Consider the following 23,680-nt stretch of genomic DNA (forward strand, 5'->3'; position numbering starts at 1 on the left):
CTACTGGCTATTTTAATCAATGCACTGCTTCTCAATGCTTTTCAATAGCAGTCACATGACTGAAAAAAAAAGGTTGTTATTCTAAAACGGTGCAAATTGAACCGTTGTAAACCAAGGGCCACCTGTATATATATATATATAGTGTTCAAAAGAGAGCTCTCTCACCTCAATTTCAGCTGCCAGGGTGCCAACGGTTAAATATAAGAACAAAAGGAGGCACTCACTGGTCTTTTAATAAGTGAATTTAATCTTTAAACGCTTTAAAGATTAAATTCACTTATTAAAAGACCAGTGAGTGCCTCCTTTTGTTTATATATATCTATATCTATATATATATATATATATATATATATATATATATATATATATATATATACTAACTATAGTTAAAGTTTCTTTGAAATGTTATTTTGTTTGTCGGCAAGTAAATTGAGTATAATTTTTGGAGTAAAGTGTTGAAAAGGGAAAAAAACACTGAAAATAATTACCCAAAGCTACAGCAAAAAGTACTACACTATTCTTTATGAGATATCACAGTTTCAACTTGTAATACGAAATTGAGAGCTACTGATTGTGAAAGGCTGAGTTCAGCGCAGTACGGCACGTGCAGTATCATTTGACTTGTATCCTGACCCATCTTGTTAGCCAAGGTCAGCGATGCAAACATTACATACTGTAACAAATTAGTGCACCAATTTTTGCATTTGAATACCCCTTTAAAGGGTGGAAAGGTCAAAATTTAAATGTGTATGGGTGTATTTCAATTTTCAGTAAGTACATTTATGCAATATATTTCCATTAAGAAAAATACTTATAGTAACACTTATTAGTGTTTTTCAGGGGCATATGCACATATGCTTTGAGGACCAATGCCCAAGTATGCAAGCTCAGATAGCTGGTAGAGGTGTGTATTGTGTCTGTGAAGGCTTAATTTGTGTCATACAAGTAGACTTGTGCGCGGCGAAAAAATTTGCTTCGGTTAGTTTCGGATCGATTCGGATGTTTTCGATTTTCGTTTTCGGATCGATTCGAATTCGGATACATTAAATGCATTCGTTTCGGATTCGTTTGGATTCATTCGGATTCGAATAGATTTGGATGTATTCGGATGTATTCGGTTCGTAAATTCGGAAGTTCGGTATGTGTTAGGTGGGATGTGCTGTGTATTAGACTAGTATTATGTACTGTAATATTAGGTGTAACCCATAGCAGAGTGATATAACCTAATATACAGTACAATACTAGTGTAATTGTGATTAGTCCATGGCCATCCGAATGTTACGAATAAATCCGAACTAATTCATATTTATTCGTTAGATTCGGGGCTACAGTAATTTGGAAATTCGAATCGATCCGAATCTCCGATTTTGACAAATTTGTCCGAATTTAAATTCAGAACGAAATGAAACGCACATGTCTACATACAAGCTATTGCTGATGCTATGAGAAAGTGCAGTGTTTAAATACAGATGCATGGGCCCTCACAGCATATGTGTGTATGCCACTGAAAGACAGTAACTTTTTAAAATTGAAATGCATTCATGTGCCATTCATTTTTTATCTTTCTATCCCTTTAAGGGAAACGTAAAAACTGACATTCATAACAAAAGTTATAACCTAAAATCTCATTGTTATCTTTTTAAATTCACGCTTTAATAGTTTTATGAAATGTATTAATATAACGTAAATCTAGCTGTGAATTCTCTAATTCTCAATTTCTTCAGAAAGGAAGTATTTTTCCTGCGTAGACACAACACATAGTTCTCAGACACACTGAGAATGATTAGTTTGTTGCGTACAAATTACCAGTCTATTTTTGACTTCACATGCACCATATGAGGTTATGCAGGAACTGAAATAGTTTGTTATGTTTTGGAATTCTTTTTGTCTAATAATAAGTTTATTGTGTTATGTAACATTACCTTTTGATCCCACCTTGTTTATAATGATCCGGTCAATCATTTAAATAAAAAATTGCCACACATTCAAGTTTGGGTATGAAAAGGCTGCAACTTGCTTTATAAAATAAAAGGGACATAAAACAAGTTGGGATAGAGACAAAATATAATATGTACTTTAATTACTTTACCTGCAAATTTATACTGCAGTGCCTCACCATTAACCCTTTCTTCTTTCTTTTTAGTTTCTAAATTGTAAAGCTCTAACCCCCCCCCCCCCCCCCCCCACACACACACACACATTTCCTTCTATGGCTGTATCTATATCTATTGTTGTTTTGGTAGAATACAAAAGTGCATAGGGATTATCTGATGGAGCATGCCTAGAAGCTGTGAACTCAGTTGAAATACAATGCCTGTGTCTAAACACTGATAAGGGGGGTGGAGTTGGCTGCTGCAGGCAGCTTAGCTATGTAAATAATTTTGCTTATTTGTGAAAATTATTTTAAAATACTTGCCAGAAATTTTTCACTTTAACAAGAATAGACATTGACAATAATACCTACACTTATTAAACAACAGAGTTAAAACACACAACAATACTTGCCCTAATCCAATCAAATGTGCCAACCCATAATAGCAAAGCCCTAATTATAACCCACTACTGTCAACCTGATCAGAACATACCCACCAGTGTAACCCACTAGAACGCTGACATAGATGCAACAAACTCACTCCGATATGCCCCACAAGAGGGGGAGCAGGAGCTTTCAATAAAATATGACCCCATTTTAATTTTAATTCCTTAACCCCTTGTGCCATTCGGACGTAGATCTATGTCATGCGGTACCTAGCCCATCATACCGCATAACGTTGATCTACATTTGACCTTTAGGCAGCCCATGCAGTCTCGGTTGTCAAGTGGTAACTGAGACTTGCTGATCATGGGCTGCAGGGATCTGTCTTCATATGGTAACATTGTACGATCGGTGCTCCGTTACTATGTGAAGGCAGATTGTCAAATCATTACAGACAGTAAACACTGTCTGTGTCACTGTCTGTAACTATCTCTGTTAGTGCCAGTGGTATGTGTGGAAGCGTAGGCGGGAGGCAAATGGGTGACCCAACAGCAGAGTGGGGAGGGAGGGGCCGCTACAGAACATTATTTTTTTTGAAGGGAGAAGGAGCGATGGAACGCTACACTATAGAAAAATGTGGAATCAGAGGGAGGCTATATAACGAATGCAAGGAGGGACACCTACACTACAGAAAAAAATGATAAATAAAAAATACCTATAAACACCTGCAAGTACTTAAGATGACCACCACTAGTGGGAGGGTTAAAGAGCTGTTTTGGAGGGATCAGGGAGGTGGGAGGGTTGAGGAGGGATCACTACACTGCAGAAAAAAAGAAGGGAAAAAAGCCGTAAACTGCATACTAGTACCTAAGATGGTGGTGAGGAGTGGGGAGAGAGAGCTGTTTGGGAGGGATTAGGGAGGTGGGAGGGTAATCTTTACACTAGAATACTATTACCCTTGTCAGCTAACTAATTAACCCTTCACTGCTGGAAATTTTAAAAGGTTGTTGTGCAGCTGCAATTAGCGGCCTACTAATTACTAAAGAGCAACGGCAAAGCCATGCATGTCTGTTATTTCTGAACAAAGAGGATCCCAGAGAAGCTTTTACAACCATTTGTGTTATAACTGCATAAGTGGCATATAATTAATCTTAGTGAGAAACCCAAAGGTTGTGAAAAAGTGAACAACTTTTTTTTTTTTTTAATGTGATCGCATTTGGCTGCAAAATGGTGGCATGAAATATACCAAAATGGGCCTAGATAAAAAAAAAACAAGGCTCTATTTCTGTTTAAATTGAGTGATAGAAAAATGCTAAAAATTCTCCAGTACGTTGAGCAAGTTTTTCTCTAAAATACCTGGTACTGAAGGGGCTAAAGCCCAACTCCATGCCCCAACCTTGACACTTCCATGCCAACCAAGTAGGGACAAAAACTCCTCTTTTACTATTTTTTGTATACAGGGTTTCTCCTTCTTTAATGGGATTGCACCTTATGTGAAAAGTGACCATTGAGGGCCGCTTTGCAAGCTGTTTGCCTCCCTATAGTATTACATTTTTATAAGCGTTCCTCTTAATTAGTAAAATAGCCATTTTTATATATGCTTAGTGTATATCAACAATTAAGAAGATAGAAAGTAGCAATAAAAAAAAGCTCTAATGCATTAGATTTTTTTATTGCATCATTGTTTCCTATACCATTGTGTTTAACAAAGTAACATGAGGCTGGAAAAAAAGACTAAAGTCCATCGAGTTCAACCTATACAAATCTTAAAGGGATAGTCTAGTCAAAATTAAACTTTCAGGATTCAGATAGGTCAGGCAGTTTTAAGTAACTTTCTAATTTATTACTGTTATCAATGTTTCTTTGTTCTCTTGGTTTCTTTATTGGAAAAAAAAGAATGTAAGCTTAGGAGCCGGACCATTATTGGTTAAGAACCTGGGTAGAGCTTGTGGATTGGTGGCTACATTTAGACACCAATTAGCAAGCACTACCCAGGTACTGAAGCATAAATGGGCCGCTTCTAAGCATACATGTGAAAACAAAATCTATATTTTAATTGGCATTTTAATAAACAAGGTTGTAAAAAATACTATATATGGTTTTTTACATAAGCTTTGTTGCTGGACGCCAAAGGGGGCATGTTGCTATTGGCTACAGCGTGATTAGTAATTTTACACTGAAATAGACTTTGCGTTTCGAGCGGAGGAACAGCGGAATGTGTAAGCAAATTAAACAATGATTATTTATTTATTTTAGCGTCTACATTGATTTTTATCAATGAACGTGCCCTTCATTCACTTTTTTACTACAAATATTGTTGAGCGTAAAGCTTAAAGGACATGAAACCCAAACATTTTCTTTCGTGATTCAGCTAGAGAATACACTTTTAAACAACTTTCCAATTTACTTCTATCATTTAATTTGCTTCCTTCTCTTGTTATCCTTTGCTGAAAGGTTTATCAAGGCAAGTTCAGAAGCAGCAGAGAACCTAGGTTCTAGCTGCTGATTGGTGGCTGCATATAGTATATATATATATATATATCGATTGTGATTGGCTCACCCATGTGTTCAGTTAGAAACCATTAGTGCATTGCTGCTCCTTCAACAAATGATACCAAACAAATGAGATAATAGACATAAATTAGAAAGTTGTTTAAAATTGTATTCTTTATCTAAATCATGAAAGGAAAAAATTTGGGTTTCATGTCCTTTTAACTCAATGTGTGGATGACGACCACGTGTCATTATGTGTGGTTAAGGGGTGAATCTTTTCCCAACGCTGCTTTTTAACGCCCGCTGGTATTACGAGTCTGGCAGGTACAGGTGTACCGCTCACTTTTTTTCTGCGATTCGAACATACCGCAAATCCCCTTACGTCAATTGCGTGTCCTATCTTTTCAATGGGATTTTCCTAACGCCGGTATTACGAGTCTTGGAAAAAGTGAGCGGTACAGCCTCTCCTGTCAAGACTGTTACCGCATTTAAAAGTCCATAGTTAAGAGTTTTATGGGCTAACGCCGTAACATAAAACTCTTAACTAAAGTGCTAAAAAGTACACTAACACCCATAAACTAACAATTAACCCCTAAACCGAGCCCCCCCCCCGCACATCGCAAACACTTAAATACATTTTTTAACACTAAATCTGCCGACTGGACATCGCAGCCACTGTAATAAACATATTAACCCCTAAACCGCCGCACTCCCATCTAACAAACACTAGTTAAATTTTATTAACCCCTAATCTGCTGTCCCTAACATCGCCGACACCTACCTACATTTATTAACCCCTAATCTGCAGCCCCCAACGTCGCCGTAAATATATTAAATGTATTAACCCCTAAACCTAAGTCTAACCCTAACACCCCCCTAACTGAAATATTATTTAAATAAATCTAAATAAAATAACTACAGTTAAATAAATTATTCCTATTTAAAACTAAATGTACTTACCTATAAAATAAACCCTAAGCTAGCTACAATATAACTAATAATTACATTGTAGCCAGCTTAGGGTTTATTTTTATTTTACAGGCAACTTTGTATTTATTTTACAGGCAAGTTTGTATTTATTTTAACTAGGTACAATAGTTATTAAATAGTTATTAAATATTTAATAGCTTCCTAGTTAAAATAAGTACAAATTTACCTGTAAAATAAAACTTAACCTAAGTTGCAATTACACCTAACACTACACTATAATTAAATGAATTCCCTAAACTAACTACAATTAATTACAATTAAATTAAATAAACTAAAGTACGAAAAAAAACCCCACTAAATTACAGAAAATAATAAAGAAATTACAAGATTTTTAAACTAATTACACCTAATCTAATTCCCCCTAATAAAATAAAAAGCCCCCCAAATTAAAAAAAATCCCTACCCTATACTAAATTACAAATAGCCCTTAAAAGGGCCTTTTGCGGGGCATTGCCCCAAAGTAATCAGCTCTTTTACCTGTAAAAAAAAGTACAATCCCCCCCCAACATTACAACCCACCACCCGAACACCCAACCCTACTCTAAAACCCACCCAATCCCCCCTTAATAAAACCTAACACTACCCCCTTGAAGATCACTCTACCGTGAGACGTCTTCACCCAGCCGGGCACAAGTGGTCCTCCAGACGGCCAGAAGTCTTCATCCTATCCAGGCAGAAGAGGTCCTCCAGACGGGCAGAAGTCTTCATCCAGGCGGCATCTTCTATCTTCATCCATCCGGAGCGGAGCGGGTCCATCTTCAAGCCATCCGACGCGGAGAATCCTCTTCCATCCGATGACTAACACTAAATGACGGTACCAAGATAGCGTCCCTTGAATTCCGATTGGCTGATAGAATAACTATTGTACCTAGTTAAAATAAATACAAACTTGCCTGTAAAATAAAAATTAACCCTAAGATAGCTACAATGTAACTATTAGTTATATTGTAGCTAGCTTAGTGTTTATTTTATAGGTAAGTATTTAGTTTTAAATAGGAATTATTTAGTTAATTAAAGTTATTTTATTTAGATGTATTTAAATTACATTTAAGTTAGAGGGGTTAGGGTTAGACTTAGATTTAGGGGTTAATACATTTAATATAGTGGCAGCGACATTGGGGGTGGCAGATTAGGGGTTAATAAATATAATGTAGGGTTCGGCGATGTTGGGGGCAGCAGATTAGGGGTTCATAACTATAATGTAGGTGGCGGCAGTTTTCGGAGCGGAAGATTAGGGGTTAATAATATAATGCAGGTGGCGACGATGTCGGGACGGCAGAAATGGGGTTAATAAGTGTAAGATTAGGGGTGTTTAGACTCTGGGTTCATGTTAGGGTGTTAGGTGTAGACGTAAATGTTATTTCCCCATAGGAATCAATGGGGCTGTGTTAGGAGCTGAACGCTGCTTTTTTTGCAGCCGAATCTGTCCCATTGATTCCTATGGGGAAATCGTGCACAAGCACGTTTAGCCAGCTCACCGCTACAGTAAGCAACGCAGGTATTGAGGTGAAATGTGGAGCTAAATTTTGCTCTCCGCTCACTTTTTTGCGGCTAACGCCGGGTTTGTAAAAACCTGTAATACCAGCATTGTTTGTAGGTGAGCGGTGAGCATAAACTAGGGCCTAGATTTGGAGTTTGGCGTTAGCCGTGAAAACCAGCGTTAGAGGCTCCTAACGCTGGTTTTAGGCTACCGCCGGTATTTGGAGTCACTCAAAATAGGATCTAACGCTCACTTTTCAGCCGCGACTTTTCCATACCGCAGATCCCCTTACGTAAATTGCGTATCCTATCTTTTCAATGGGATCTTTCTAACTCCGGTATTTAGAGTTGTTTCTGAAGTGAGCGTTAGACATCTAACGGCAAAACTCCAGCCGCAGGAAAAAAGTCAGTAGTTAAGAGCTTTCTGGGCTAACGCCGGTTTATAAAGCTCTTAACTACTGTGCTCTAAAGTACACTAACACCCATAAACTACCTATGTACCCCTAAACCGAGGTCCCCCCACATCGCCGACACTCGAATAAATTTTTTTAACCCCTAATCTGCCGACCGCCACCTACGTTATCCTTATGTACCCCTAATCTGCTGCCCCTAACACCGCCGACCCCTATATTATATTTATTAACCCCTAATCTGCCCCCCACAACGTCGCAGCCAGCTACCTACAATAATTAACCCCTAATCTGCCGACCGCAAAGCGCTGCCACCTACGTTATCCTTATGTACCCCTAATCTGCTGCCCCTAACACCGCCGACCCCTATATTATATTTATTAACCCCTAATCTGCCCCCCACAACGTCGCAGCCAGCTACCTACAATAATTAACCCCTAATCTGCCGACCGCAAAGCACCGCCACCTACGTTATCCTTATGTACCCCTAATCTGCTGCCCCTAACACCGCCGACCCCTATATTATATTTATTAACCCCTAATCTGCCCCCCACAACGTCGCAGCCAGCTACCTACAATAATTAACCCCTAATCTGCCGACCGCAAAGCGCCGCCACCTACGTTATCCTTATGTACCCCTAATCTGCTGCCCCTAACACCGCCGACCCCTATATTATATTTATTAACCCCTAATCTGCCCCCCACAATGTCGCCTCCACCTGCCTACACTTATTAACCCCTAATCTGCCGACCGGAGCTCACCGCTATTCTAATAAATGTATTAACCTCTAAAGCTAAGTCTAACCCTAACACTAACACCCCCTAAGTTAAATATAATTTACATCTAACGAAATTAATTAACTCTTATTAAATAAATTATTCCTATTTAAAGATAAATACTTACCTGTAAAATAAATCCTAATATAGCTACAATATAAATTATAATTATATTATAGCTATTTTAGGATTTATATTTATTTTACAGGTAACTTTGTATTTATTTTAACCAGGTACAATAGCTATTAAATAGTTAAGAACTATTTAATAGCTAAAATAGTTAAAATAATTACAAATTTACCTGTAAAATAAATCCTAACCTAAGTTACAATTAAACCTAACACTACACTATCAATAAATTAATTAAATACAATATCTACAATTACCTACAATTAACCTAACACTACACTATCAATAAATTAATTAAATACAATTCCTACAAATAAATACAATTAAATAAACTAGCTAAAGTACAAAAAATAAAAAAGAACTAAGTTACAAAAAAATAAGAAAAAATATTTACAAACATAAGAAAAATATTACAACAATTTTAAACTAATTACACCTACTCTAAGCCCCCTAATAAAATAACAAAGCCCCCCAAAATAAAAAAATGCCCTACCCTATTCTAAATTACAAAAGTTCAAAGCTCTTTTACCTTACCAGCCCTGAACAGGGCCCTTTGCGGGGCATGCCCCAAAGAATTCAGCTCTTTTGCCTGTAAAAAAAAACATACAATCCCCCCCCCAACATTACAACCCACCACCCACATACCCCTAATCTAACCCAAACCCCCCTTAAATAAACCTAACACTAAGCCCCTGAAGATCTTTCTACCTTATCTTCACCCTGCCAGGTTCACCGATCCGTCCTGAAGAGCTCCTCCGATGTCCTGATCCAAGCCCAAGCGGGGGGCTGAAGAGGTCCATGATCCGGCTGAAGTCTTCATCCAAGCGGGAGCTGAAGAGGTCCATGATCCGGATGAAGTCTTCATCCAAGCGGGAGCTGAAGAGGTCCATGATCCGGATGAAGTCTTCTATCAACGGCATCTTCAATCTTCTTTCTTCCGGATCCATCTTGCAGACCTCCGACGCGGAACATCCTCTTCTCCCGACGCCTACTAGCCGAATGACGGTTCCTTTAAGGGACGTCATCCAAGATGGCGTCCCTCGAATTCCGATTGGCTGATAGGATTCTATCAGCCAATCGGAATTAAGGTAGGAATATTCTGATTGGCTGATGGAATCAGCCAATCAGAATCAAGTTCAATCCGATTGGCTGATCCAATCAGCCAATCAGATTGAGCTTGCATTCTATTGGCTGATCGGAACAGCCAATAGAATGCGAGCTCAATCTGATTGGCTGATTGGATCAGCCAATCGGATTGAACTTGATTCTGATTGGCTGATTCCATCAGCCAATCAGAATATTCCTACCTTAATTCCGATTGGCTGATAGAATCCTATCAGCCAATCGGAATTCGAGGGACGCCATCTTGGATGATGTCCCTTAAAGGAACCGTCATTCGGCTAGTAGGCGTCGGGAGAAGAGGATGTTCCGCGTCGGAGGTCTGCAAGATGGATCCGGAAGAAAGAAGATTGAAGATGCCGTTGATAGAAGACTTCATCCGGATCATGGACCTCTTCAGCTCCCGCTTGGATGAAGACTTCATCCGGATCATGGACCTCTTCAGCTCCCGCTTGGATGAAGACTTCAGCCGGATCATGGACCTCTTCAGCCCCCCGCTTGGGCTTGGATCAGGACATCGGAGGAGCTCTTCAGGACGGATCGGTGAACCTGGCAGGGTGAAGATAAGGTAGGAAGATCTTCAGGGGCTTAGTGTTAGGTTTATTTAAGGGGGGTTTGGGTTAGATTAGGGGTATGTGGGTGGTGGGTTGTAATGTTGGGGGGGGGATTGTATGTTTTTTTTTACAGGCAAAAGAGCTGAATTCTTTGGGGCAGGCCCCGCAAAGGGCCCTGTTCAGGGCTGGTAAGGTAAAAGAGCTTTGAACTTTTGTAATTTAGAATAGGGTAGGGCATTTTTTTATTTTGGGGGGCTTTGTTATTTTATTAGGGGGCTTAGAGTAGGTGTAATTAGTTTAAAATTGTTGTAATATTTTTCTTATGTTTGTAAATATTTTTTTATTTTTTGTAACTTAGTTCTTTTTTATTTTTTGTACTTTAGCTAGTTTATTTAATTGTATTTATTTGTAGGAATTGTATTTAACTAATTTATTGATAGTGTAGTGTTAGGTTAATTGTAGGTAATTGTAGGTATTGTATTTAATTAATTTATTGATAGTGTAGTGTTAGGTTTAATTGTAACTTAGGTTAGGATTTATTTTACAGGTAAATTTGTAATTATTTTAACTATTTTAGCTATTAAATAGTTCTTAACTATTTAATAGCTATTGTACCTGGTTAAAATAAATACAAAGTTACCTGTAAAATAAATATAAATCCTAAAATAGCTATAATATAATTATAATTTATATTGTAGCTATATTAGGATTTATTTTACAGGTAAGTATTTATCTTTAAATAGGAATAATTTATTTAATAAGAGTTAATTAATTTCGTTAGATGTAAATTATATTTAACTTAGGGGGTGTTAGTGTTAGGGTTAGACTTAGCTTTAGGGGTTAATACATTTATTAGAATAGCGGTGAGCTCCAGTCGGCAGATTAGGGGTTAATAATTGAAGTTAGGTGTCGGCGATGTTAGCGAGGGCAGATTAGGGGTTAATACTATTTATTATAGGGTTAGTGAGGCGGATTAGGGGTTAATAACTTTATTATAGTAGTGCTCAGGTCCGGTCGGCAGATTAGGGGTTAATAAGTGTAGGCAGGTGGAGGCGACGTTGTGGGGGGCAGATTAGGGGTTAATAAATATAATATAGGGGTCGGCGATGTTAGGGCAGCAGATTAGGGGTACATAGGGATAATGTAAGTAGCGGCGGTTTACGGAGCGGCAGATTAGGGGTTAATAATAATATGCAGGGGTCAGCGATAGCGGGGGAGGCAGATTAGGGGTTAATAAGTGTAAGGTTAGGGGTGTTTAGACTCGGGGTACATGTTAGAGTGTTAGGTGCAGACGTAGGAAGTGTTTCCGCATAGCAAACAATGGGGCTGCGTTAGGAGCTGAACGCGGCTTTTTTGCAGGTGTTAGGTTTTTTTTCAGCTCAAACAGCCCCATTGTTTCCTATGGGAGAATCGTGCACAAGCACGTTTTTGAGGCTGGCCGCTTGCGTAAGCAACTCTGGTATCGAGAGTTGAAGCTGCGTTAAAAATGCTCTACGCTCCTTTTTTGGAGCCTAACGCAGCCTTTATGTGGACTCTCAATACCAGAGTTATTTTTATGGTGCGGCCAGAAAAAAGCCGGCGTTAGTTTTTCGGGTCGTTACGACAAAACTCCAAATCTAGCCGTAAGTGTTAGCACCGCAAGCCTTACCGACAAAAACTCGTAATCTAGCCGAAAGCTTCTTATTACCTCCCTTACTCTCAAGCACATAATTAGAATAGGAAGACTAAATTTACAGCTAGTACCAAAATAAGCAAAATTATTAACCCTTCAGCATCTGTATAGCAGAACACCACAAAGCACACTAGTTTATATAGATGGTACACAACCTGAAATTAAACAGAGATATTACCTCAGTATGTTTAACCTGTTAACTGCTGTATTGGGGCTACTGGAATGGAAAACGATGTATGTAAATATACTGAGGATTTTTTTTTTTTTCACAAGCAGATGGCATTTAAAGGGACAGTCAAGTCAAAATTAAACTTTCATGATTCAGATAGTTATACACAGAAAGGAGACAATGGCACTACTCAATTAATAATGTGTTATAACGTTCCCCTACTGGTATTAATATACTGCAATGTAATTTGTCTAATAGGGGTAGGTGCTTGTACCTGGGGGCAAACTATACAGAGAATCAGTGAGAAACTGACAAAAGGGTACAAATATAGCACTCTAGGAACGTTTTATGTGATGCAAAAATGGGAAATTAAAATATAACTTTAACTAGATCATGTTAAAAACAGGGGATTAACAAACATTTTTAAAAAAAGTATAAATTTGGATCCACCACTTATTAACCAGATACTGTCACTGCTGGTTAATAGAGACAAACACCTTTGTTAGGTATATGTAAAGTCTCTTGTAAATCAAATGACAAGATTGTCTCTTGACATATTACTCATGTTAGGTAACGATAATCCTTATTCGAGGTAGGTTCGGATATTAAAAATAGAGGAAAAGATGTGTAGATATACAATAACCACTAATAATGGAGGGTATTGGTTGAACGTCTCCACTAATAATGGAGGGTATTAGTTAAACGTCTACCAACTATAGTGTGTATATACACCCCAGATTGTCTGTAATTCTCTTCATAGGTTGGTTTGGTTATTATACAGACCTCTGGCCTTATAATAGTACAGTAATGAGTTGTGGGTTAGTGAGTGCTATGCTGCTCACACTACTGATAGAGAGTGGGAAGTCAGATACACATCAAGTAATTACTAAGTACTACCGCAATAGCGAACACTAGAGTTCCAAAAATGGTTATTGTATAGAGTTAATGAACTAAAATATTGTGTAACCTTTGATACCTTTTATTGGATATCTCTAATAATTATCTGGATTAGTATAGATATATACTGTACACCCACACCACTATAAGACGTTTGTGGTCTGATATACTTCTTGTTTTTAGTTATTAATGCCGTATTGACTTATACTTGAAATTCCTAGAGTGTTAATGTAAGGAGTCAATTAATAGACTCTCATATAAGGTTGCCTCTAGAAATTATTTTCCACTGGTAATTTTCTATGGAAACAGACCTCTGGATAACTATTATGGATGCCACTGATAAATTACAGTGAATTCGACTATCAAAGGTAAAAGGTCAGATAGATTACTTATGGTTATCCATTAATATCTTAATAGTTTGCACTTAGATATCTTTGCGTATAATTGTAAGGAGTCATATTATAAACTCTGATATTGGATTACCTATTAATACCGTTAGTGAAATATTGCTACTAAGTATCTATATTCATTAAAATAAATACTGTGCTACCCACACTACTATAGAGAGTGGGATATCTAACACACTCCTGATTTTTACCTGTTAATACCGTTAATATCTAACACACTCCTGATTTTTACCTGTTAATACCGTAAAGACTTGTACTAGATTTTCCTAAAGTATTAGGTAGAGAGTCCGTTACCTTATAGGTACCACTAAAAATATTGTGAATTAAGGTAGGTATGACTCTGTTACCAACTTTATTTTGTGAATAACTTGAATAATATATATACTAGGCCAAGCCTTAATCAATACCTATATTACCTATGAGTAAGCAAAGTTTGTGGTACACCTAGTGTAGCTCAATCAGCTTAGACTAGACACCGCAAACGCGGCAGCAACTATTTTTATACCATTTTATATTGTCATTTGAATAAGGATGGTGGATCAACAAATTAAATTAAAAACAACAATTAGGGAAGAACAGGGGGACGCCACTGACGCGTTTCGCCGTGGTGGCTGTATCAAAGGGCAGTCTCACTCTGTTTTCGTGAGATTTAAATACCCTAAGGTGTTGGCGGATTGGCTGTTAGGAAAGGCCTTAGTTGTGATCATTGATTTGATTGGTCATAACCGGGGGTGTGTAACATAAGATGCGTATTGATTGGTCCATTTGCCTCAGCTCTTTATCTGTATTTGTGTCCATAATGTTATTATCTGCTTACATTTAGCAATGTTATTTAGCTGGCAACATGATCTTATTGAGCCTCATATACGATAATGTTAGTGTCATTCATTTATTTGTATATAGTAGTATACTAGTTAAATGATTACGTCGGTCGTGATCGTAGCCGTTCTATTATTGGGTACCGCATCTGTCAATCATAGTGACTTGGGTTGTGAGAGCAGAGACACGGATGTTGATTGGCCTGAATGCGCTCTCTATCTTGCATTCATATCAGGTTGTTCAGATTTACGTCATCTTCATTCGTGACTCGGCTATCATACGCCCATCTCATGTTATTGGGTGACGGATCTGTCCGTCAATGTCATTCAGTACCTCTGCCGTTTTTGCGTTCTCGCATCATGTTTGTAACTATGATAAGCGGAATGATCGTAATTAATTGTATAATATATACAATACATGTTGTTATTGGTGTGTATCGTATACCGATTTTGACTTTATATTTGAGAGTTAACCACGATATTTGTGTTGTCTAATGTCATATCTGATTTAAAGTGTACTGTTAGTTAGTTTTTTGGATCTTTTTACATACCAGGCTGTTTGATGTTTAGGGGAATCCCTATCTTGTGATAATAGTAATGTCTAATGCCTAAATTAAATAGGTGCAAAAATAAAAGTGAGACAAATTATTAAAAAATAAAAATAAAATGAGTGGAAAAATAGGTGTTGTGAGTGATTGTCATCAGATGATAATAATGAGTGAAATAATATCAATAAAAATTGATATATTGGTGCTACTTTAAATAATAAGTGAATTATAAAAATATTAAAATATTATGTGACATATAAGTGTGCTTAAGATGAATAAGGAATTTAGTTAAAGAGAAAGAGGGTGTGCAAAGCTAATCTTATACATAGCATGAAATGCTAATTGTGTTGTGACCATATAAGTTAAAATGTGGTCAGTGAATTGGAGCAATGTAAAATAAAATTGAGTGTAGTACTTGACACTTAAAAGTGCTTGAAAAATAAATTTATGAAGATAGAGTCCACGTCCTAGAATATATATATATTGCAGAGGTATGTATGGAGTTCCATACAAATATTTCCATGGAAACCTTTTGTATTCCATACAGTCTTATTCACATATAAGATAATAGATTCAACACTAGATAGAATTTTCTAATAACTCTACTTATCGTTCAGAGATAGTTCATTGGAATGTTAACTAAGGATGGCATTTTATCGTTCTATTTGATACTCTTATTTAGGCAGAAATACATAGTAGTTGTTATTTTCATTAAGACCATATGGATTGACAGAGTTTAGCAAATAAATCCATTTGCATTCTGCCTGAAGTAATGCATCTTCTAAGTCTCCTCCTCTGATTCCTAATGATATTTTTTCTAAGCCAAAGAAGGATAGATGTTCTGTATTCGAATCATGTTTATGCAGAAAATGTTTAGCTATCTGGGTGATCTTTTTGCCTCTTTTGAGGTCTGATTCAGCGTTTCTTATATTACACATGTGTTCGCCCACCCTCTTTTTGAGACTCAGACTAGTCACTGACTAGCCCAGAGTCACTTTGTAAGGAAGAAGGCTAAAATCTTATATCCTGGCAATTATCCATGCCGAAATTGCACGTACTGCCCCAATACTTTTCAGATTGACCAAATCAAAGACAGATTTGGGAAAATACACTACATTAAACAACATATCACATGTACCACTGCGAGTGTGATATACGTATTACAATGCAGTTGCAAATTAAACTATGTAGGTATGACCTCACGCCTACTCAAAAAGAGGGTGGGCGAACACATGTGTAATATAAGAAACGCTGAATCAGACCTCAAAAGAGGCAAAAAGATCACCCAGATAGCTAAACATTTTCTGCATAAACATGATTCGAATACAGAACATCTATCCTTCTTTGGCTTAGAAAAAATATCATTAGGAATCAGAGGAGGAGACTTAGAAGATGCATTACTTCAGGCAGAATGCAAATGGATTTATTTGCTAAACTCTGTCAATCCATATGGTCTTAATGAAAATAACAACTACTATGTATTTCTGCCTAAATAAGAGTATCAAATAGAACGATAAAATGCCATCCTTAGTTAACATTCCAATGAACTATCTCTGAACGATAAGTAGAGTTATTAGAAAATTCTATCTAGTGTTGAATCTATTATCTTATATGTGAATAAGACTGTATGGAATACAAAAGGTTTCCATGGAAATATTTGTATGGAACTCCATACATACCTCTGCAATATATATATATTCTAGGACGTGGACTCTATCTTCATAAATTTATTTTTCAAGCACTTTTAAGTGTCAAGTACTACACTCAATTTTATTTTACATTGCTCCAATTCACTGACCACATTTTAACTTATATGGTCACAACACAATTAGCATTTCATGCTATGTATAAGATTAGCTTTGCACACCCTCTTTCTCTTTAACTAAATTCCTTATTCATCTTAAGCACACTTATATGTCACATAATATTTTAATATTTTTATAATTCACTTATTATTTAAAGTAGCACCAATATATCAATTTTTATTGATATTATTTCACTCATTATTATCATCTGATGACAATCACTCACAACACCTATTTTTCCACTCATTTTATTTTTATTTTTTAATAATTTGTCTCACTTTTATTTTTGCACCTATTTAATTTAGGCATTAGACATTACTATTATCACAAGATAGGGATTCCCCTAAACATCAAACAGCCTGGTATGTAAAAAGATCCAAAAAACTAACTAACAGTACACTTTAAATCAGATATGACATTAGACAACACAAATATCGTGGTTAACTCTCAAATATAAAGTCAAAATCGGTATACGATACACACCAATAACAACATGTATTGTATATATTATACAATTAATTACGATCATTCCGCTTATCATAGTTACAAACATGATGCGAGAACGCAAAAACGGCAGAGGTACTGAATGACATTGACGGACAGATCCGTCACCCAATAACATGAGATGGGCGTATGATAGCCGAGTCACGAATGAAGATGACGTAAATCTGAACAACCTGATATGAATGCAAGATAGAGAGCGCATTCAGGCCAATCAACATCCGTGTCTCTGCTCTCACAACCCAAGTCACTATGATTGACAGATGCGGTACCCAATAATAGAACGGCTACGATCACGACCGACGTAATCATTTAACTAGTATACTACTATATACAAATAAATGAATGACACTAACATTATCGTATATGAGGCTCAATAAGATCATGTTGCCAGCTAAATAACATTGCTAAATGTAAGCAGATAATAACATTATGGACACAAATACAGATAAAGAGCTGAGGCAAATGGACCAATCAATACGCATCTTATGTTACACACCCCCGGTTATGACCAATCAAATCAATGATCACAACTAAGGCCTTTCCTAACAGCCAATCCGCCAACACCTTAGGGTATTTAAATCTCACGAAAACAGAGTGAGACTGCCCTTTGATACAGCCACCACGGCTAAACGCGTCAGTGGCGTCCCCCTGTTCTTCCCTAATTGTTGTTTTTAATTTAATTTGTTGATCCACCATCCTTATTCAAATGACAATATAAAATGGTATAAAAATAGTTGCTGCCACGTTTGCGGTGTCTAGTCTAAGCTGATTGAGCTACACTAGGTGTACCACAAACTTTGCTTACTCATAGGTAATATAGGTATTGATTAAGGCTTGGCCTAGTATATATATTATTCAAGTTATTCACAAAATAAAGTTGGTAACAGAGTCATACCTACCTTAATTCACAATATTTTTAGTGGTACCTATAAGGTAACGGACTCTCTACCTAATACTTTAGGAAAATCTAGTACAAGTCTTTACGGTATTAACAGGTAAAAATCAGGAGTGTGTTAGATATTAACGGTATTAACAGGTAAAAATCAGGAGTGTGTTAGATATCCCACTCTCTATAGTAGTGTGGGTAGCACAGTATTTATTTTAATGAATATAGATACTTAGTAGCAATATTTCACTAACGGTATTAATAGGTAATCCAATATCAGAGTTTATAATATGACTCCTTACAATTATACGCAAAGATATCTAAGTGCAAACTATTAAGATATTAATGGATAACCATAAGTAGTCTATCTGACCTTTTACCTTTGATAGTCGAATTCACTGTAATTTATCAGTGGCATCCATAATAGTTATCCAGAGGTCTGTTTCCTCGAACATAGAAAATTACCAGTGGAAAATAATTTCTAGAGGCAACCTTATACGAGAGTCTATTAATTGACTCCTTACATTAACACTCTAGGAATTTCAAGTATAAGTCAATACGGCATTAATAACTAAAAACAAGAAGTATATCAGACCACAAACGTCTTATAGTGGTGTGGGTGTACAGTATATATCTATACTAATCCAGATAATTATTAGAGATATCCAATAAAAGGTATTAAAGGTTACACAATATTTTAGTTCATTAACTCTATACAATAACCATTTTTGGAACTCTAGTGTTCGCTATTGCGGTAGTACTTAGTAATTACTTGATGTGTATCTGACTTCCCACTCTCTATCAGTAGTGTGAGCAGCATAGCACTCACTAACCCACAACTCATTACTGTACTATTATAAGGCCAGAGGTCTGTATAATAACCAAACCAACCTATGAAGAGAATTACAGACAATCTGGGGTGTATATACACACTATAGTTGGTAGACGTTTAACTAATACCCTCCATTATTAGTGGAGACGTTCAACCAATACCCTCCATTATTAGTGGTTATTGTATATCTACACATCTTTTCCTCTATTTTTAATATCCGAACCTACCTCGAATAAGGATTATCGTTACCTAACATGAGTAATATGTCAAGAGATAATCTTGTCATTTGATTTACAAGAGACTCACATATACCTAACAAAGGTGTTTGTCTCTATTAACCAGCAGTGACAGTATCTGGTTAATAAGTGGTGGATCCAAATTTATACTTTTTTTAAAAATGTTTGTTAATCCCCTGTTTTTAACATGATCTAGTAAAAGTTATATTTTAATTTCCCATTTTTGTATCACATAAAACGTTCCTAGAGTGCTATATTTGTACCCTTTTGTCAGTTTCTCACTGATTCTCTGTATGATTCAGATAGATGCAATTTTAAACAACTTTTTAATTTACTTCCATTAACAAAATGTGCACAGTCTTTTTATATTTACACTTTTTAAATCACCAGCTCCTACTGAGCATGTGCAAGAATTCACAGAATATACGTATATGCTTTTGTGATTGGCTGATAATCTACTAATCATTTGACGTTCAGATTGCATTGTCTTTTTATCATGCATTTGTTGATTATTTGTTGATTATACAAATCTACTGTTTTTTTAAATGAGCTAAATAGTCATTTTAGATGTTTGCTGCAGCAGTGATTGTGGGCAGGGGGTTATAGACATAGAAATGCCCCAGTAAATTTGTATTTTTTGTATGTTCTGTGAATTTCAGTCCCAGCACATGAAGAGCCTGGTGTGTTACCCCCCTTGCCTTGCATTCTACCCTCCCTGGTATTATCTATCTAATAACTCCCACTTACCTGTCTTATCAATGCTAAACTTCATCATAATTGAAGACCACAGTTATAAAAAACCCACAGAAAAACAAAAAACCAACAGAGTAATATCAAAAGCCACAGCAACCTCTCTAGTGGGAATGCTGCACACAACATTATTAAAGGGACATGAAACCCAACATTTGTCATTCATTATTCAAACACATCATATATGCACATATATGCCTCTTGTCATTGGCTTACCAATGTGTTCAGCTAACTCCTAGTACTGCATTGCTGCTCCTTCAACAAAGAATACAAAGAGAAATAAATTGGAAAATTGTTTAAAAGTGTATGCTCTAGTTGAATTACCAAAGAAAATCTTTGGGTGTCATGTCCCTTTAATTTTAAAGGGATACTAAACCCATTTTTTCTTTTATGATTCAGATAGAACATGCAATTTTAAGCAACTTTGTAGTTTACTCCTATTTTCAATTTTTCTTTGTTCTCTTGGTATCTTTATTTGAAAGCTAAGAAGCCAGACTATTTTTGGTTCAGCATCCTGGTTAGCGCTTGCTTATTGGTGGTTACATTTTTTTTTTCAGATTCTTAATATGGAAGATGATCACAACTGGTTTAAAGCAGAACTTTTTGGAATAGAGGGCTATGTTCCAAAGAACTACATAAAAATGAAGCCTTATCCGTAAGTATAACATGATGCTTTGACAGTACTTTCAACATTAACTTCCTGTATTTAGAGTCTTATTAAAGGTAAATACATATATACAAAGAAAATGCTTTAATGTATTAGAGTTTTATTATTGCTAAGGTGTTAACACACAGATAAGGTGAACTCCAGAACAGCAATACCCTACTGGGAGATAGCTGGTGAGCCAATGACAAAAGGTATATATGCATAGCCACCAATCAGCAGCTAGCTCCCAGTAGTGCATGACTTCTCCTGAGCCTATCTAGGTATGCTTTTCAACAAAGGATACTAACAATGGAATTGGATAATAGAAGCAAATTAAAAAGTCTCTTAAAATTGTACTCTTTGTTTGAACCAAGAAAGTTTAATATTGATTTCTATGCCCCTTTAACTCTAAAAATAAATTGCCTGCACCTGTAAAGTGGGGGGTCTATTAAATGTCACATTCTTTTGAAGTGAAACACATCTGCTTATTAGAGTGTTTCCCTGAAATCACAGAAGCAGAAACAGGAAGCAGAAACCCAAACCGAGGATTATTAAACTGTCTTATGTGTAATGAATAAATTACACAAATATCAAACACCAAAATTTACTTCCCTTTGCCATACCCCTGTATCATGTGACAGCCATCAGCTAATCACAGACTCATATACGTTTACACTGGGAATTCTTGCACATGCTCAGTAGGAGTTGGTGCCTTGGAAAGTGTGTATGAAAAGTCTGTCAAGCTGTCTTAAGACCGCTGCTCCTTAACTCGTACGCCTTTTCTGAGGCTGCGGACATCAATCCGCCTGATCGTATATGATGGGGTTGATTGACACCCCCTGCTAGCAGCCTATTGGTCGCAAATCTGTAGGGGGCGGCATTGCACAGTTCACCAGTAGGAGCTATTGTCCCTAAAAGTGTGCATATAAAAACATTGTGCATGTTTTAATAATGAAAGTAAATTGGAATTTTTTTAAAAACATAAATTATGCTTACCTTATAATTTCATTTCCATCTGTATGGGAAGAGTCAACAGCTGCATTCCTTACTTGTGTGAATTACTGAACCTGGCCACCAAGAGGAGGCAAAGACACCCCAGCCAAAGGCTTAAATACCTCCCCCACTTCCTTATAACCCCAGTCATTCTGCCGAGGGAACAAGGAACAGTAGGAGAAATATCAGGATGAAAAAGGTGCCAGAAGAAAAAAATTCAATTTAGGGCCGCCCATCAGAGAACACGGGCGGGAGCTGTGGACTCTTCCCATACAGATGGAAATGAAATTATCAGGTAAGCATAATTTATGTTTTCCATCTTAATATTGGAAGAGTCCACAGCTGCATTCCTTACTTGTGGGAAACATATACCCAAGCTCTAGAGTACATGGAATGCTAACGGGAGGGAAAAACGAGAGGCGGACCCTAATCTGAGGGCACCACAGCCTGCAAAACCTTTCTTCTGAAGGCTGCCTCAGCAGAAGCAAAACCATCAAACTAATACAATTTGGAAAAAGTATGTAAGGAGAATCAGGTAACCGCCTTATAAATCTGATCCAAAGAGACCTAATTTTTGAAGGCCCAAGAGGAAACCACTGCTCTCGTAGAATGAGCCGTAATCCTCAGAGGAGGCTTATGTCCCGCCGTCTCTATGCTAAACGGATGACACTCCTCAGTCAAAAAGATAAGGAAGTCGAAGAGGCCCTCTGACCCCTACACTTCCCGGAAAGGAGTACAAACAGAGAAAGAGGTTTGTCTAAATTCCTTCGTGGCCCGAAGATAGAACTTCACAAACCACGTCCAGAAATACGTTGTAAACGTTCCTTCAACGAAAAAGGATTAGGCCATAAGAAGGAACCACAATCTCTTGATTGATGTTGCGAATTGACACAACCTTAGGAAGAAAACCTAACTTGGTTCGTAGAACAGCCTTATCGATATAAAAAGCCAGATAAGGAGGGACGCATTGCAGGGCAGCAATCACAGATATCCGGCACACATAAGCAATAGCCAGAAGAAAAGGAACCTTCCAAGACAACAATTAATGTCTACTTCATGCATAGGCTCCAATGCAGCCCGTTGCAAAACTTTAAGAACAAGATTTAAACTCCAAAAAGGAGCCTTAGATCTAAACACAGGTCTGATCCCAGCAGAGCCTTAACAAATGGCTGTACATCTGGAAGCTCAGCAAACCTCTAGTGCAGCAACACAGACAGGGCCGAAAACTGTCCCTACAGGGGACTTGCAGAAAAGCCCTTCTCCAGTTCATCCTGGAGAACAGAATAAGTAGGTTCTCCACACCTTATGATAGATGCGACGAGCAACCAGCTTACGAGCTTGAATGAGAGTAAAAATAACTCTCTCAGAAAACCCTCTCTTGGCTTGGACTAAGCGTTCACTCTCCACGCAGTCAGCCTCAGAGAATCTAGACATTGATGAACAAAGAGACCTTGGTCAGCAGATCCCTGCAACAAGGTAACTTCCACGGAGGAGATGATGACATCTCCACTAGATCTGTGAATCATATCCTTCGCGGCCAAGACGGAGCAATCAGTGTCACTGATGCCTGCTTGACTCGAGCCACTACACTAAGAAGTAGTAGTAACGGCTGGAAAGGATAAATTAGATTGAACTCCAAGGCACTGCTAATGCATCTGTTAGCTCCACCTGAGGATCCCTGCACCTCGACCCGTATCTGGGTAGCTTAGTATTGAGACGTCATAAGATCTTCCTCTTGCAAATATCCGCAAACACTCTGAATGGAAAGACCATTCCCCGGGATGAAAGGATTGTTTGCTGAGGAAATTTGCTTCCCAGTTGTCCATACCCGGAATGTGGATTGCTGACCGCGAACAAATGTTTGTCTCCCCCACACCAGAATCCAAGATACTTCCCTCATAACTAGGGAGCTTCTCGTTCCCCCCTAATGGTTGATGTAAGCCACTGAGGATATATTCTCTGATTGGAATCTGATTAACTGGGACAAACCCAGCAGAGGACAAGCCTTCAGAGCATTGTATATTGCCCGAAGATCTAAAATGAGATCAGGAGGGAGCTTTATCCCCTGATACCATAGGCCTGTGCCTTCC

General features: G+C 37.4%; 1 protein-coding gene across 1 annotated transcript in view; it reads left to right on the forward strand.

Annotated features, from left to right (window-relative positions):
- Positions 1 to 23,680, forward strand: part of GRAP (GRB2 related adaptor protein) — a 185,407-nt gene that overhangs the window by 10,781 nt on the left and 150,946 nt on the right. The window contains exon 3 of the mRNA XM_053694995.1: positions 20,509 to 20,606. Coding sequence (XP_053550970.1) covers positions 20,509 to 20,606 — 98 coding nt within the window. The remainder of the gene's footprint in view (positions 1 to 20,508; positions 20,607 to 23,680) is intronic.

The sequence above is a fragment of the Bombina bombina genome, chromosome 11 (assembly GCF_027579735.1).
Source record: "Bombina bombina isolate aBomBom1 chromosome 11, aBomBom1.pri, whole genome shotgun sequence".
In the NCBI taxonomy this organism is placed as follows: Eukaryota; Metazoa; Chordata; class Amphibia; order Anura; family Bombinatoridae; genus Bombina; species Bombina bombina.